General features: G+C 41.3%; 1 protein-coding gene across 2 annotated transcripts in view; it reads right to left on the bottom strand.

The window, feature by feature from the left end:
• Positions 1-15,441, bottom strand: part of CD247 (CD247 molecule) — an 84,276-nt gene extending 68,835 nt beyond the window's left edge. The window contains exon 1 of one of the 2 annotated variants that reach the window (XM_045001985.1): positions 14,581-15,441. In XM_045001985.1, the coding sequence (XP_044857920.1) occupies positions 14,581-14,638 (58 nt within the window). In that variant the 5' untranslated portion in view covers positions 14,639-15,441. The remainder of the gene's footprint in view (positions 1-14,580) is intronic. The other variant, XM_045001984.1, reaches the window with a different exon arrangement.
• Between the last annotated feature and the right edge of the window lie 3,542 nt (positions 15,442-18,983).

Below are 18,983 nucleotides of genomic sequence, written 5' to 3'. Positions count from 1 at the left end.
GTTCGATACCTCCCAGATATACATGTTTCTTTACATATATGCAAACTGAGTAGGTATCTCAAAATATACAGCTGTTGGAGAGCTAGCATTTTGATTAGTTGTATGCAAATTCCATCCAAATTATTACTTGCCTGTGGGATTCTCCTCCAGAATATTTCAGTTTTCTCCTCCCTTTCAGATCTAGCCCTCAAGGCCAGCAGGCAGAAAAATATCCTTGGAAGAAAATCCCAAGTAGCTTTCGGTCAACACCAGACACCTCTTTGAGCACTTTCCGTTATTCCCTCAGTGTGAGAGACCCAGTATATGGAACCTGGCTAAATTACAATACAGATATTACCCCTGTATAAGTCATAAACATTCTGAACAAAAGCTTGGCAGCTGTGTAGCTCCCCTAAGGATGCCTTGTTTCTGAGAAGGCAAGGACACCAGAGTTCAAGTCTGAGCTGCTCTGTGCCTGAGGCAGCAGAGGCTACACATGTAGCAAATGAGCTGCAGTCAATTCCCAGCTGAAGTTGGCGTCTTCATGCCTAGTAAATAGTTAATGCATGGGGCAGGCCCCCAGCAGTCAGAAGCTATTTTTCTGGGTGAAAGGGAGGAGGGGGGGAGAAAGAGAGAACTGGGTGATAAAGGAGAGATATGAATTTCTGCATCTACTGACATAGCAACATCTATAAAAAGGTTCAGCAATTCAAATAATCCATATGCGCTAACTAGCCCAAATAAGAAATACAGCCATTATAATCATCACACCACCATGTGGGTGATTTTGCAGGAGCAGAGGGCAGCAAGACTAGCTGCATAAGACCATTAATATTATCACCATTTCTATCGCCCTAGCACTTAGAGGCCAACCAGGTTGGGCCCCAGTAGGCTAGGTCCGGTACAAACATTTAGACAGTGGCAGTCCAGGCTTGCTGCATTCCATGAGGTAAAGTGTTCCCTGGGTAAACAGAGAGTTCCGCATAAATAATGCATATTTTGTGCTTCTATAGCACCGTGCTTTGATGGGCTCAAAGTGCTCTACAAATATTAATTAATCCTCATAGCCTCACTGCACAGTAGGTAAATTATGTCCCTCTTATAGAGATTAAGGCTGTCTCTATACCAATTATTTATTTTTACACATATCCCAACAGTTCAGTTCAACCTGGTGTGGTGGATTTTTTTTTGGGGGGGGGGGAAGTGTCCATTTCCCCAGTGCAGAGAAGGTTACTTTATAAGCAGTAAGACTATGGCAGCAAATTGCCCACTTGTGCTGTTTCTACTGTCCCACTTACATAGCATATTTCATCAGTGGTCTCAACAATACTTTACAGAATTAATCAATCAATCCTCTAGATACCCTTGTGAAGCAAATATTTATACCTACTTACAGGTGAATAAATTACTAATACAGTGTAAATTCTTCGGGCAAATACTGTGTCTTCCTTTATTTTTGTAGAGCACCTTGATCCTAAAGGGAGCCTAGCCTGGACACTATCCTAGCAGAAACACCCAAACACATTCCCATGATTTACTCAAGATCACAACAAGTCAATGACAGAACGAGGAACAAAACCCAGGTGTGCCAATTCCCAGTCCCCTGCTTTAGCCATTGAGCCACACTGCTTGCAATAAAGCCAGAGTTACTTTGTGCAGCCATGGAGACAATAAGAATCGTAAAGATTTTCTGCTCTCGGCTGAGAGAGATACCAGATTTATGAGACAACAGTAGACCCCAATATTTAATCTTGAGAAGCTTTCACAAAGAGGAATATTCAAAATTGAAATCTCTCCATTCATATGCAATAATTTCCAGTATTTCAAGATTAATTTTCTAGCTAGACAGAATTGAAAGCATCACAAGGCCCTTTAAAGAATAGTCAGCATTTCAGTGGAGGCAGAATAATTAAGAATGTGGCAGCATATTAGAAAACACACAACTGAGTTTCCTTAGGAAAAGGACATTAAATAATTTGAACGTAGGTGAAACTGCAGGAGCAGGCTAGAAAGGGAGAATTCTAGATCCATGGGAACTTTACCCATCCAAGATCTCCAGAAGGAAATTAAGTTAAAGCATTACAACTGCACAACAAACTCCCATTGACTGATCACACCCTGTTGTGAGAGAATACTGTTTCTATCCACTTAGAAGCATTTTCAAATAAACCCTTTCACCAGTGTCACATTCATCACTCAATGGTAAGCATCTCCAACATTTGAACTATATTTAGAGCTATTTAGGTTATAAACTCATAAAAGTAGAGACCCAGTCTTCATATCTAGCTATAAATTGCCGTATATAAATTGCTATAAATCAAGTTGTTAGTGGTATGCAAATTATAATGAGGAATGGCATAGCAAATAGTTTCTTACTTTTAGATAATGCCTTTAATCCCAAAGGAGTTTACAAGTAATCTATATGGGGGAGGGGGAATCACTTCTTCCACCACTAGGGTCAGACTAGAAGATACAGGCAGTCCATCCCAGCCATTGTTACAAGCAGCTCAGGGAATATCTTTAGAGCAGCACTATTTTATTTTTTGGGAGGGTAAGTGGAGAAAAGATTTGGGCTTTCCCCGAGAAAGCAGTTCATTGGAGCCCCTATACACTTTTAATTCTCTGTCTAAGAGGAGTGTACAAATTAGTATTATTTACTTACATTTCATTGTAATATTAGAGTACCTAGTTCACTATATATTAAAAAAAAACCACTTTAACTTACTAGGTTTCCTTTCTTGGATTTGTTCTTCTTTCTCTCTCCGCCCCCGAGTTCTTTTCCTTTCCTTTTATGATAGATGCTGGAATCATTTCCCCCTCAGACTAGCTTTTCAGCTACAGTAAAATGATTGTTTTCTTCCTACAAGTTCTATTTGCTCCATCTTTCCCCTATGTTTTTTCATCTTTTCTCTTCCTTCTACTTTTCCATATCATTGTGATCATTCCTTCTTTCTACAATACTCTAAACCAACTTTTCTTTCCCCCCCCACCTCTTAATTCCTGTTTACTGACATGCCACACAGCTGCCCATGCTTATCCAGTGACACACCTGCACCTCATATCCACTCACACTCACTAAAACTGCTTGCCTTATCCACCACACACACACGGGGTGGGGGAGAAGACAGACAGTTTAATAGGACTCTGCTTTTATAGACCCTATGGAAGTAGAATCTCTGCTATTCACAGAGGCTGTTGCCTAGCCTGCATCATCAACACAAGTAGTAGCACAAGTATTAGAATTTGGAACTATCTATATATAGGAGGTAATGTAGTTTGATCACTAGGCATAGGCCTGGGAATTAGAAGACATAGGTTTTATTCCTAGTTCTTCTGGTGACTTTGGGTAAGTCTTTGCCTCAATTTACCTTCCCCACCCTTCCAATATGGGAAGATGAAATGATATTTCCTTTCCTTTGTATGGCTGGAAAGCCCTAAATAAGGGTTAAGCACTTTACATATGGGCATGGTAGCTTGGAGGAAACTCCCTTTCTGGGGACCTGATCTGTGGCTTTTCCCCTAATCCTGCCTGCTGATGAGCCTGGAGGAATTCCTTGTGTTGCATTTAAAATGGGAAAAGGCAGCAGGCCCCATTGCTACTTGTATTACACTACTGCCTTGAAACTGCAACTGAGATTAGGGCCCCCTTATGCTGGGCACTGTACAAAGTGTGAGAGACAGCTGCAAAAAGCTTACAGTCTAAATAGGCAGACAAGTATGAGAGAAAGGAGGCATTATCCCCATTTTACACAGGGGGAACGGAGGCACAGATAGATTATGTGACTTGGTTGCACAGAGTCTATGGCAGAGCCAGGAACTGTATCCCAAGCTTTTGACTCCCAGGCCATTTTCTCCAATAAAGCCCATTACTCTTATCAGGAGACTTGCAGCTGCCCAAAACTGCCAGATTAGAGAGGTGGGCACCCAGCTCTGTTGCTCCTGCAACAGCACTCCTCAGGCAGTGCTCTAATTTCAGAGTGTGTGCAACCTCCCTCTGCCATCTGTATCCCTTGGGGACTAGAGCTGGCCTGAACTCTAGCACTTTCCCCCAATCCCTCTCCATCATTTTTCCCACCCATCTCACAGTAGTTTGGAGAACTGGGCCTAGGTGATCAAGGGATGAGCAAGTATGGCTTCAGGAGTGGCAAGATTAGGGTTCAGTAACAGCTAACCACATGGTAGCAATATTCATATTTCTGTTGTCCTGCAGGTGGGAGAGAGCAGCAGCTATCCTGTAGCCCATTCCAGACCCTCCCACATGCAAGGGCCTGGCTGGGCAATCCAGACTTGATGAAATGCAGTCAGTTCTGAAGTGCAGGGCAGCTATCAGTGGAAAGAGAAATTCTGGGGCAAAGGCACTAATGGGGGCAAAAAACTATCTTTACCCAAAGGACATACAGAACTGGCAAGACTGTGGTGTCGTACCTCTTGTCTGAAAGAACAGCAAAATGCCTGGTTTAACCCACACACCTTCTGGGTGTGGTGTTCTGTCCCATCTTGTGGCACTTAAAGAGAGAGAAAATAAGTCTGCTCTACGGCCTTAGCTAACAGCCAATTGGCTTTTAGCTCATGCAGTAGAGGCTTATGCACTGAGGTTCCAGGTTCAATCCTGCTTGCCAAGAACTGGGGTCTGTTGGCATTACAAGTGGGGGCTTGTCCGGGATTTCACCTGGAAGACTCCAAAGCTCGGGACATGCTTCCTCAGCTAGCGGAAGTATGTAACCCACACGCATTCTGGGTGTGGTGTTCTGGCCCATCTAGCGGCAGCAAGACCACATAGAGAGAGATAAAATGAGTCTGCTCTACAGTATTCACTAACAGCCAGCTGACTTTTAGCACATGTGGTAGAGGCTCATGCACTAATTTCTAGAAGTCCAGGGTTCGATCCCACCCCCCAACATCTGGGGTCTGTTGGCATTACAATGGTACTCAATTAATCTACTTTGGAAGAACTAAACTAATTCTGCTGGGGTTTGAACCTGTAGTTCCTGATCTAACAAATATAGGTATTTTAAACCTAATATGTAGACTACTAAGTGATCACTTTGAGCAAACAGGCCTGTGGCTTCAATACCTAAAAAGAACAACAAGAGAGAAAGGGGGCAAACCTGCCAGCTACTTCTTCGCAGCTGAGAGAGATAAAATCAGATAAAAACGTCTTGGAAAAGATGTTACAGCAAGATAGGTTTACATCTGACACTTGTTTTAAGAGAGTTATAAAAGTAGAATCATGTGAAGCCTGAAAATCTGTTACTGTTCTTCAGCCAATGCAGACATACCGAACCACAGCAACAACAAATACATTTTAGCAATGTGGGGTCTGAATGCAGGTTAGTAAAATAACAGCTGAGGTTATTCAAACTAAGAGATTAATTTAGCTGTATGAACAGGTTGGCAACAGAGAACTCCAGTTCTGTCCACTTCACATAAGCTCCGGCCACCTCAAATGCTAAAGCAGGTGATCAAAGCAATGTAGCCAACTCTCTTGATTTTATTGTGAGTCCCGTGATATTTGATGGTTTATTAAAGCCACAACTCCTGGAGACAAGTAGTTATGTGAGAATCTCAGCTTTCATTAAAAAGTTAAGTAAGTTTCTAGCTCTCATGATTACAGGAAAAAAAGCTTGAAGATGTGACCTAAATGAACCCTACTGGCTCAAAACCAGAAGGCAAATAAAGAACCCCATATTTATTTATTTCTAAAACTTCATAACTTTAAAGCCAATTTCATGAATTTCTGAGGCCTGACTCATGATTTTGGAATGGTTGGAGTTGGCAATACTTTCAAAGTTATAAGCATTCATCATCAGAACTGTCACAGAATGCTGTGACACTGCTACTAATTGCTTGAGGAAGCAGTTGTCTTAAACAAATTAATTGTTCCAAGCCCTCTCACAATCCCTCAAACAGACGGGCTAAATTGGGTAGCAGTGTTTCCAGGAAAGCTGTACATGACTTACAAGGGGAGAAATGGGAGAATTTACATTCTGGAGTAGCAAATCCTTATCTGGCTAAAGTACACACTGCCTAAAATTGGTGCTGGGTTATAATTATACTAGAATGGTAACTGCCCAAGCTATGTGGCTGTCCATGACAGTCTACTATCACTTACCCACTCTAAGTCAAGCTACACTGGATTATGGGTGGTTCCCCCCCGCCACACTATGTTTGATGCAATCTGGCTGTGCTTATATACAGGCAAAACTCTCAGTGATTTCTCACTAACTTTTAAAGACCCGATGGGATCAGGCCCTACTCGAAGAAGCCTTTGAATGTTATCTGTTCTTGCCAGGTCTTATATTAGCTGTGGAGGGTTTTTGGTTTTTTTTTTTAGTTCAGACCTGTTTTTCTGTCCCTCTGAGAAGCACAAGAACAGACATTTATTTGAAGCAGGGTTAGTGATACTCATAGGTCTGTGTTTATTTTTAAAAGTGGTTACAGTCAAATTGGCTTGTGAAAACTGACTTTTCTTTTCAGGTATATCCAATAAAAATTTTTGCTTTTAAGAAACCAACTTCAAAAGTGACCTTGAGTGCAATGTTCAACTTTCAGTGAAAGATCAAACTTTACCAGATTATCAGTTTTCACTGGACTTTGAGGGGTCACTTTCACAATAACACCTATCTGCTGAGCTCTGTATGTTTGTTTAAAAATCAAATTTAAAAATTCCATACTTAAAAAATTAAGAGAAAAATGAGCCAAATCATGACTGATATGGGTGTTGTGCACTCCCTCCTGCACAGGGAAAGGAAATCAGAGTAGAGGTGATGAAAATGCTTAATCTACCTTTCATTGCCCAGCTCCTGCAAGGATTTATGTGCCTGCTTAACTTTATTCATGTGAGTAGCCCCAGTAAAATGTGCACAAATCTCAGGACCCAGGCTTAAAAAAATTTCAGAAGGACGTCCAGAGTTCAGGAATCATAATGATCAGAAAAGGTCCATTACTAGTGGTGAGAGAATGTGACCTGGAACCTGGGGAGAGTATACGGACAAATTTATCCCCGAGGCGCACCTCATGAAGTCAATGGACGTTCAGCACAGATGATTTTGGTCCATATCAGGGGACAAACACATACAGATTTGAATAGTTAGATACAAATTAAATCAAATGCAGAAGAAAGGTGGATTGAAAGACTAGCAGCCATTTATACACCTCCTGGGAACTATTTAAATAAGAAATGATGCCACCAAAAAAAGATCAAAGACAAAAAAATTATTCATACACACACTTTACACTTGTATAGCACCTTTCATCTGAAGCTCTTAAATAAATGTTTTTATATATATGTGTATACAAACACACACACACTTTTTAAATTAATCAAGCCTTACAATTCCCTTATAAAGTCAGCAGTATTATCTACATCTTACACATGGGCGGCAAACTGAGGCTCACAAAGAGAGTATAAGGCCCAATCCTGCAATGGGATGTGCAAGGGCAAATCCTTGTATTTGCACAGAGCTCCTTTGGGATTCCACATGGATGCAAGGGTCTGTCCACATGGATCTAGTTGCAGGATCAGGGCCGTTAGTGATTTGTTTCAGGCCACATATTTCATATTTACAAAAAAATAGCCTGAGTTACTTAGTATGGAAATATGATTTGTATTTAATTACTGTACAATGCATGGAAAAGATCAGTGATAAAAATGAATGCAAAATGGGTGATTTTGAAAGATCAATATAAAACAAAAATTCCATTTTTATGCTGTGCAGTATTATCACTGTTTAAGCATTTTCAGTGAAATGTGTGTTAGTGAAAGATACCAGCCTGATAACATTGGTGACTAAAGCCCTCTAGTCATAGAACCTAATTTTGTTTTGACCATTATACTCAAAAATAGCTGGATGGTTTGTATGACATCTTTTAAAGGACTAAATACATTGGATTGCTGGGTTGAAATCATATACTGCAGGTTGCCGCTCACAACAATTATTTACAGCTGAATTTTAAAACCCTGAAAAGAGGTGGACTTAGATATGATGGCATACATTTATTGACGCACAAAAGCTACATTTTTAGATTGATGGTTGGTAATACTAATCAAAACAAAATCCAAAATGGAAATCTTTGCTATGACAGTAATTTCTCTCTCTCCAACTCTACCTATTTTATAGTTTTCAGTTGCTGCCTATCACCATATTATCTGAGCACCTTCCACATAAAATCAATAGCAAAGTCCTCTGAGGATTATCTGCAAAAATGCCTCTCTCCAAGATGTGTGTATGCACAGTACAAATACCATGACTTTAAGCTCCCAACCTACTGTCCAATCCACATAGGCCAATTTCAACAGGTCTCCACACAGGCATAGGGATCCACCCATGTGAATCAGAATGCAGATCAGAAATGTTATCCATCTCATTAAGAAATTTGTCCCAAAGGATGGGAGAAGGGGAAAAGAAATATTATATGACTGAAGTTTTAAAAATAAGGTCCAATCTATGCTGAAAAAAATGTGCATCTAATTTAGTGAACCATATACTTCATTAATGTAGCTTTCTGCTGTGGAATGTTTGTAGCAGACGAGAGTTTCCCCAAATCTTTTAAAAAGAACATTATTTTAACTGTATGGATTGATTGATCGCAAATATCTTACTGCCAGTCTTCAGTACACAATAGCCAAGCTGTGTCATTTAATTGGGATTTATCATCTAAGCTAAATACATTTGTTTCTGGTCCATCACTGGATTGGTGGGCAAGCATTGGTGGGATTGTGACATGAATGTTTGTCCAAGTGGATTTAAAGTTTGGTTGCTGCATTTATACAAAGAACTCTATCACTCTAATGTTGATCAGAAGTGAACACAAAAGGGGCACGTTTATGGCTAGAGCAAATTCATTACAAAATCTGAATGACTATCCGTTTTTAAAAGTGTGCAGTATTCACCCAGTTTTGTTGTATAATCACTTTAAAAAAAATCAATATTCTACCCTGACGTTACCAAAACGCTACAGCTTAAAATACCATTAGTGTAGTGTCTGGGACCAGTCCTTGTAGACCAGCGTAGCGTCAGGTTTTGGTTTTTTTTAAATAAATTTGGTTTTGTCTGCTTGTTTTCACTATTCACAGTTTCGGGGGCAAACACAGAATGAAGACACTGGCAATAGATTTTGCCGTGGCAATGTTGGCATAAGACATTGTCCTGGTACTAAATCCTTTGTCAATCTCTCATCAGAGTAGGCTTTCTAAAACTCAGAGCAGGTTACTGAGAGTAGCCATTTTCCAGCTCTCATTTAAGAACTGTGTCTCTTAATGTACAGGCTCCAGAGATTTATTTGTACTGGAAGAAGCTATCGGCATCCCCTCTCCCTCTAAACTATCTGTTCCCTGGCTCTAAAAGTTCAATAGCTTTCCAGTCAAAGAATGAATTTTCAATATTGCCAACCCGTAGTGTTCAAAAATCATGGTCAGGTCCCCAAAAAATCATGAGAGTTTAAAAAAATAATAAATTCAGGGAGGAAATTTGCTTTCTGTTTTTTGAGCCTTTCTGGTTCACATTGTCTAGCTTTGAATTGCAATCATGAGGGCTGAAAACTTTTATTTTTAATGGAAGCTGAGATTTGCACCTACTCCCATGATTCCAGGAGTTGGGGCTTTAAGAAAACCACCAAATATTGCAAGACTTGAGAAGAAAATATGAGAATTGGCAACACTGCTACCCCTTACGCACTCCCATTCTGTTCTACTGTGCCTTGTATTATATCACTTGCTTGGTAATATTATAGTCCCTTCCTCCACCACTTCTATTCAATTCTAAGTTCTTATACTGTAATATTTGTGCATCCAAAGAGCATATCGTTATTTGGGTGGCTTTGCCTTCACTTAGAAATTTCACAAATCAGTCAGTACTATTTTCTTCAGAAAGCATCAGGAGACAGGTGGAGATGTGCAATTATTATTTCACTGTAATTATGTCAAAATAATACATAGGCTGTATGTTGTACACAATAATATCTGAACTGGCTCAGGAACCTGCTTTCGGCCATGTTGCAGCATAATAACAATGGTGCAGAAAGTGGCCATGTCCCATCTTTTTAATTTTGTCTTTCTTCCTTTGGTTTAGGATTCTTTTTCTCTCCAAGTTGACTGTGGTCATTTCCAATTCAGTAGACTAACCCAATCTTATAAAGAATGACCATAAACAAAAAGCAGAGAGGGCATTCAAATTGCAATGGTTTGTTTCTAGCAATTTTGTTTTTTTAAATATTTGAAACATATATTATTTAAAATTAAAATTCAGCTTCCATGTCCTTGAACAGACTTGTACACGCACTGACAGTAGTGTGTGTGTTTAAGGGTTGGGGAAAGAGCGTGGCTAGGTATGGTCTTTCTTCTCTGTTTTTAATGGCTAAATTGTCAAAAGAGGGAGCAAAAGATGCATCCACAAACACTTCCATATACCCCTTGTACACACGCAAGTGCTAACACACCAGTTGCACACAGCTAAACACTCACGCACCCATTTTCTTCCCAGTTTTTGGCAAAGAAGTATTTGCATGTGCAAATTGAGGAACTGCAAACTCAACTACTCATATGCATGAACAGTTATCTGGTTTGTATATGTGAATACTAGTCACCTGTGCATGGCAATGTGGGATTTCACATAGCATAGCTTTCACCCCTTCTTTGAAAAATTTGATCCTAAACCTCATTCCTAAAGGATACAGATTGCACATACTTTTTTAAAGGAAGAGAAATGAATTTAGTTACCAACAGATCTACAGTCAGAGCTAATCTCCAAATTTCAGGTAGCACATTATTACACATCAAAGAAAGGCTGTAAAACCCAACTTCTCCAAGATTCAGTAAGTATAGACATTTTCTTAGCAATAAAATAAAAGGAGTAACAACACTTTAATGTAAGTTTTGATCCAAGTTATATACATATGACACTGAAATCTTTTCAACATACACAAACACAGACAGAGCAGATGCTTTTAGCAGGCCTGATATTTTCTCAGGTTTTTTTTTTAAATTCTGTGTCTCCTGCCCATGCCATCCTAAATGAGCAAATGTACCATTTATATTATTTAATAGGTCCCCATCTGTTTCTTCACGGACACATTTTAAAGTTCTAGATGGTGGCCGGGGGTGTTGTCTTTTTATAATACTTGGCTATAGTTATATAGTGGTAAAGATTTTAAAATTCTTACTGGTGTAAACATGGAGTTAATTAGAATTTAAATGGGGTTTTTTTGGGGGGGGAGGTGTTATTTTTTGAGATTTAAAACTTTTTGTTGTTTGATATTTTGTATTTCAAAATCATAATTTAACAATGTGCATTGATTCCACAAAGAACGGGTATTTAAATTACATGTTGTACGAATTTGTATCCATTATTAGCAAGCTACCCAATTTCTTCAATTTATCCACATAGTACAATAGTATAACAAGGATAGACTTGTACTCAAAATGTATAAATATATTTTCAAATGGCTCCTTCCATTTTAAATACACTCCCTCTTGCATACAGGAATCAGATGGAGTGAATCATTAACCTGTTACCTCACTCATTAAGAATTTAACATGGTATTGTTTTAATAGAGAATGCTTACTATATAACATATAACGATCGCTAAAGAAACTGAATTTAGCACTGTAGGAGAGTAATAAACAGCCCGTCATAAAGAGAGGCTATATTTGCCTACATTTTGTCTGATGCGCAAATGTCCCATTTCCGAGTATTTATTAATGAATCATTGTGAGTAGAAAGAAGCACGATTATTAAATTAAGTCCCTGGTAGATTTTTGCGTTAGTGCCAAGAATACAGCAAGGACGGTGTAGACAGTATGGAGAGTGGCACCTAAAAATGTTCTATCTTTATATTTGGTTGAAGTATCCAGGATGTATTTGTAAACAAGATTTTTTTTTCTGTTTTTTAAAGGGTAAATCTTCTAAATAACTTATTTTAAGGAAGGAACGAATGAACCAACAAATGAACCCTTAAAACACAACGCTGCCCATTTCTTCCTGTTACCCATATGGTGATTAATAAATCGCTCCTGAGTTGCACGCTACCCTAGGGGTAGAAGAAGCAGTTGCACAGGGCAGCTAAATGCTGATTGACTGAACTGTGTGAGTGATGTCTCTCCAGGGTGGACATGTTCTAGCTTCACTACAGCCAAATAATCCAGTGCTGGGTTCACTTCAACAGGAGATTTTGAGGAGAATTTGAGAGAAACCTTCTTTTAGGATCCTGTTGCACGTCTTTATATGGCTCTCATATTAAGCTGATCACCCTCACGGGAAAAAAAGGTAGTATGCCCCAAACACTGCCATATTACTATTGGAAACTGCAGTGGTTAACACAAACCACTGCAGCATATTGCAGGGCAGGGGCGGCTCCAGGCCCCAGCACGCCAAGTGCGTGCTTGGGGTGGCATGCCGCAGGGGGCGCTCTGCCGGTCGCCGGGAGGGCGGCAGGCGGCTCCAGTGGACCTCCCGCAGGCGTCCCTGCGGAGGGTCCGCTGGTCCCGCGGCTCCGGTGGAGCATCCGCAGGCACGCCGTCAGGAGGTCCACCGGAGCCGCGGGACCGGTGACCGGCAGAGCGTCCCCCGCAGCATGCCGCCCTGCTTGGGGCGGCGAAATGGCTAGAGCCGCCCCTGTTGCAGGGCTTTTGGTTTCTCCTGGTTTTTTGGTTTGTTTGTTTTTGTTTTGGGGGGGTTCTTTCAGTACAGACAGAAGAAATGTCTTTTAACAGAATTTCCCAAAGCAGCAGAGAACAGTGTGATAAACAAAATCACTCTGCTCAGAGACTCAGAACATATTTATTTTCTTTTATAAACTCCTTCTAGTGAAATATTTATAGGAGGGCCTGAACCAGACCTCCAGATCTCCTCCTGCTGAACTTTGAAAAGGGGAAGCATTCCAAAATCCAAACATGGATCTGAATTTCTCCAGCAGCTCCTCTTGCTTTATTGGTCAAACCTCAAATCAGAACATCCTCAAATTTATGGGCAAAATTTGGTCCAGGGTGTGTCGTAGCTAAATAGTCTCTTCCTGTGAGCGTGGTTATCCCCCAAGGTGTGTGAACAGAGAGACCATAATAAAGTTGATACTTTAGTAATTAGCAGATTTGATTGAATTGCTGTTTTTTTTTTCAGTACGGCCTTTCTGCTAAAAAAGAACAAATAAGAGCAAGAGCCTGTAGCATGCTAGATACTGATGTTTTATAAAAGAAGGAAAGAAGAAGGATCAGAGAAACAAATGCTGACCTTAAGTAGTTTCTAAATCTTTACGTGCCCATAAGTACAATCACCTTTTCTTCAGACATCCTAGGCCTTTATGCATTTTGAAAATATTCTAAGAGGACAGAAAGAAATGCTTTTCCTAGTTTTGGTACACATCTTATACTTGTGCATGTGCACACACAGCTCAATGTATGTAGAAACTCATTAATATCCCAAAGGACATGTACTCGTTATATATTAACATAAATGTAGCTGTGAGTACTTACTGTGGATAATGCAAATCTAGTTTAAAATCCTGTTGAAATGTATGGTACACAGGTTAACTGGAACATGATTATGTCGCACAGCATCAGTGAATGCTTTGGGTCATTTTCCTAATCATCAAAAACTTTGTTTATTTGAAAGTTTATTGAGGTCCCCAAAACACTTGATATAAAAGTGCTGTTTATGGTGCATTGGTTGTGTACATTAACTAGAGAAAACATGGATGAAACTCTTCATATGGATTTTCTGCATACACTCGAAGGTGGCCTCGCTGTCTTTCATGTTTGCTGACTTACTCAAATTCAGGCCTTTTCCTGCCCCTTCTCTAGATGCAAATTAAATTGATCTAGTTTTCCTTGATTTTATAGATTATTAAAATGTATGCCCATCTTCCCCCAAATTAACTTAAATCATGGATGTTTGCATGTTAAACCCACTCCATTTGCTGCTTGAGTGGGGTCGGTTTATAAACACCAACCAAATAAACACATAAGATACGGAAACTTTATTCATTTTAATTACCTGAAAGCAAGTGTGCAGGTATAGAAAAAGATGGGGGGAATCACAGCCTTTTTACCCTTCCTCTAATCCCTCAACAGCAGCTTCTGAGCTGCTAGGGTGTGACATTTATTGGAAACCAAGCACTGAACGTGCCACTAAGGATCAGTGCAGCCCAAACTCTATCCAGCTAAATTAAAGATATCTCTTGGGCAGCATATTGAAGGTGGTTGCACTCAGCATATCAACTTTTCATTTTTTAAATCCCAAACAGAGAACTGTTGGGGGGAGGGTTAGAAACCCCATTTAATTACAAGATGTTATTCCGCTATCCTATCTTTTACTCTGACACAACAAAGGCAGGCCTCATCAATAGTAGGTAGCTCCTGCCTCGTTCGCCCCTCCCCACCTTCCAAAGGATTTCTTTATAGCAAAGACTTCATTTTCAGCAAGTTCTGCAGCTGCCGGTTCTGAACTAGTGCATAACTAGTCATAATTAGGAGGACAGACATGCTAGAGGTTCACACGCAGATGCCCTCCTGCTACCAGAAGGGCGGGGAGCTGACAGAAACGTTGTGTTCCGTCCCCACCTCAAAAGGGTTTTAAAATAGTTCCTTGTCATATGAAAAGCCTGCCTTACCTGTAATTGGGAGCTGTGCCTGCAGGACAGCAGAGATAACAATCCCCTTCCACTTCATCTTGCTCCCCCCGGATTGCACTGGGGGGCTGGAGGCCGCGAGTTAACAGATAGTGGGATGGTGAGGAGAAAAGGCACCTCCACTGGCTTTGTTCTTCTGGCTGCCTCCACAGGAAGTGCGAGGTCTATAAGATCTTTCAGAGTCCACCTGCCGGCAGTGTGGCTGAAACACACGCTCCTTCTTTTGCTTCACAACCAGGAAGCTTTAGAGGTTTGGTTTCATATTCTTGGTATTGATGTTTGGGGTTTTCTTTTTTCCTCTTTTTTTAGTTTTTCTGATGGAGCCTCAGAAATTCTAAATCAGCAGCAGCTGAACTTCTACAAGAAGCCTATGAAGTACGCATGGTACGATATTCATTCACAGTTCAAAAGAGATGGAATATAACTGTATGTCCAATGTATAGTAAATCAGAAACCGAGGTGAAAATACAACTCGGGGCATAACACAGTCATCCTCGGACAACTACATGGCTCCGGTGATTGGTGGAGCTCTTCAGCTTGGGTCACTGATTTAAATCCAGAACCGGCCACTAGGGACCACAAGTTTTTATCCTCTTTCGGCTACTCGGTGGCCTGTGTGAAAGGAGCTGGTCTCAATTTTGTTCTTTATAGACAAGTGTCCACATGACAGGAAAGCACCATCAAATTTGGAACTAATAGGCCCCTGTTGGGTGTAGGTAGCTGGGAAACTGCAATGCCTTTTGTTTTAAAGGTGCCGCCGCCCCTTCCTTTACATAGCTAAGAACTGCCTCTCTCAGAGTTCAGCTGCCATTTTGTTCTCAGAGTTGCTGCAGCCTGTAGGCGAGACTCTGTCTGTGCCCCCTGGACAGGCTGCCACAACTCAGAATAAAATGGCTGTTGACCTCTGCACAGAGGGAGAGTTCTTAGAAAATTTAAAGGTGTAGTACCTTTTAAAACAAATGGCATTGCAGTGTCCGAGCTACATACTCCACATCTCCTCTCACTAAAGGCCTGAGTGGGCCAGGAGACTGAACAACCCTCTCATCCCTAGAAGTGGTCCCTCCATGACGATATTGAGACACACTAGCAGGGTGCAGCAGGGGGATGTTTGCCCTGCTTCTACCTGAACTGTTATGCTCTGGGAATTAATAGGACTCCTTGGGGCTTTCAATCTAACACCTTCAACCAGCACTTAATATACAATTCAAAATAAAAGACTCAAATAGGAGACTACTAAGGCGCCTTTTAGTAGCCCAGTTCCAATTTAACAAACGATATAGGCAGTAACAGAAGAGTTATTTCAAGTGAACAGTAACTTGGCAGATTTCATTCTCCAGGGCTCTTTTCTTAGTCAGTTGGCTAGCTGTTGTCAGCTCACAGTGTTAATAATACTGAGCCATTCCACGGTGTTTTTCCTTGAGGAGCTCAAAGAATTCAATTAGCCTCACAAGCATGCCTGATGCAGCAGCTAAGCATTATTATGCCCAGTATGTAGATGGAGAAATTAGCTTGCCAGAATTTTTAAAGGGACAGAAGAAACAGCATTAAGGGGGTGGTCAGAGCACATATCTCCCTGAATATTACCCAATGAAATTGAGTTTTACCATTGACTTGAGCAGCAACGGGCCTATAAAAGGAGCAGAATTATTTAGGCTGGTACAAAGGAGGTAACTAAGAATTATGAGATGAAATTAAGAAAGGGGAAATTTAGTTTGAATACCAAAAAAACCCTTTGTAACGGAGATCTGTTAACTTATGGCACAGTCTCCACCGGGAAGTGGTGCGGAACTCCATTGCTTGGAATATTTATAACAAAACTGGACAAAACGCTCATGTCAAATCTTGCAACTTTATAGCGAGTCAAGTTCACAGTGGAGACAGCAGACCTTCTCTGAAGGGTTAAGAGAAGCTTTTAGCTATCTTGAGTATATGTCTAGCACCATGTCTATTGGGGAAATTACCCATTACTGGCAGAGGGAGATGGGTTTAACCATGGTTTCTGGAAATGTACTGAACAGTTTGGTATACTGCACACTTCCATTTCAACTGTGCTCAGCATTGTTAAGCTGCACCTGTTTCTGACACCTGTTGCCTATGATTGGTAAATGTCCTAGAGTACACAAAGCATACATTCACCAGATGCTGTGTCAATATGGCAATCTCTCTCTCTGGCCATAGGCAGGGCTAGCACAAGCTTCTCTGATACAGGGGGCTAATCCATCCCCAAAGGCAGCCTGTTTTCATTCTTGCTGGGTGTGCTTGCTTGAGGTATAAAGAACCAGCAGGGTTTGGAGTTTAAACAGGAAATAAATGAAAACTAAAAATGAACCTGCACCACAGTCAAGCTGAGGATAAAAATAATGACACACTGCCCTCTGGCTCATGCACTGCTACCACAGAGACCCTACCTGTAATCATCAATACAGACTGCTGGGATTAAGGGCAGATCTGTTATCAGCAGATCTGATTCTCCTGATCCTACCTGCTACAGTTAGTACTTTCAGACAAACGTAATACCTCTGTCACCTGTTGGAGGATCTGGAAGACGTTGGAGAAAGACAATGTCTGTAGAGCCTGGCCTATTTTCAGCAATAAATGGTAGTGTTGTAGTCCCCAGAAACTAATTCAACACCAAGCTCTTACAATCATTTTTGGAGATGCTCACACAAAGATAATGGATACCAAATAGACAGTAGTAGTTCTGTATGGTGAGCAGGATGTAGCCCACAGCTGGACCTGCCATTCATGCACAAGACACTGCAAAGAAAAGAGAAGTCTGCATATCACTGTTTATGGTATGCAAGCTACTGACTTACATTGACAAAATGTAGTCTAGAGCAGCGTTTCTCAAATGCGGCCACCAGGGACTTTTCTTGTGGCGACAGCCTCCTGGGCTGGGGAAGGGGGGGGGCAAAGTAACAGCCCCGCCCTGTCCCTGTTACTCCTGGATGCCCTGCCTTGGTGTTGGTTGCTGGGGCTGCCAGCAGGGGTTGGGCCCTGCCCTCCTTTGGAGACACCTGGGGCACAATGCTGGAAGAGCAGGCACCAGTGAGTTCCCCACCTTCCCGGGGCGGTGGGGCTCAGGCTTTGGGGTTCAGCCTTGGCGTAGTGGGGTGTCAGGCTCTGACCGTGGGGCTCTGGACTCCAGTCCCAGTCTTTGGCTGCACTGCAACAAGCCCCAGGTTCTGGCAGCGGGGATTCAGGCTCTAGTCCCCCGATGCCTCCCCCAGCCCCCATCCAGGACCTTAATTTGTCCCCAGGCTTGGCAGGGCTGAGTAAGTCTGCTGTGAAAAGTGATACTTGTATGTTTGTTAATATCATTTTTCACAGCAGACTTACTAGCTAGCAATAAATAAATTACAATGATTTGGACATGTATATGTGCATATTTATTTGTTTTTCCTAATGCTAATTACCGGTAAGTGTTTTAGGAAAAAGTGTGAGAGCGGCCACCAGTAAGAGTTGGTGGCCGTACTCTGAGGCCACCAAAAAATTTGTCCTGAGAACCCCCAGTCCAGAGGCAGTCAGTCCTCTATTGCTCCACTGCATTTTAGTGCATTGGAACTTATAGTGAAGCTTCACTCTGCTATAATTGCCTCTATGTGCTAATCCCCTTGAAATGCAGTAACGATTGCACAACAAGTATTAATGGTTGCATTCCAAGGGGATTAGCCCCTCCCCCTCTGCACATTTGCCAATACTCTGTATAGAGAAGTATAAGGAAGAATTCCTGGCTCCTGCTCTTGCTTCAGATGCTCCCAACAGACAGTGAAGAGGAGTTTGTCTTACTACAGCTGCTCCCCTCTGGGAGTGAAAATATTGCTTTCCTAAGGCCTCCCACTCAATTTCCAGCATCCCTTGCAGCTGCAGAGTGTAAACAGAAGCCTTGCCACATCTAAAGTGACAGGCTACTGTAGAAAGAAGAAAACAGACACCTGTGTAACACGAGATAAACATGTCCGTGAGTGTACATGTCCTATGGGAAATAAACAGGCGTCTGTGTATTATACCAGAAAACTCTCATTCGCTGCTTAGTTTCTTGTGACTTGCAGTCATCTGTTCCTCTTTGTTTTTAAATGTTCAGCCTGATTAACGTGTTAGATATATTTCTAAGACATTAGAAGAATTTTAATGTGGGGCACCTATGAACATGCATGATAGTGTCACTTTCAAGATGCCTGACATTGAAAAGCAGCAGCTGGTTCTTACACCAGCAACAACCGGTTCAGACCACAATTCTCTGGAGACCCTAATTGATTATGAGAGAATGTAAGAAGTAGGCAAATGGCATTAACCTACAGAAAGGGAAATAAGCAATCCACTGGTCATTAATAATTTGATCTGTTAATTCCACGTTGATTACTGATATAAAAGACGGTTACTCA

Source organism: Mauremys mutica, chromosome 1 (genome assembly GCF_020497125.1).
Source record: "Mauremys mutica isolate MM-2020 ecotype Southern chromosome 1, ASM2049712v1, whole genome shotgun sequence".
Classification (NCBI taxonomy): Eukaryota; Metazoa; Chordata; order Testudines; family Geoemydidae; genus Mauremys; species Mauremys mutica.
This window is presented reverse-complemented; position numbering and strand designations above follow the sequence as displayed.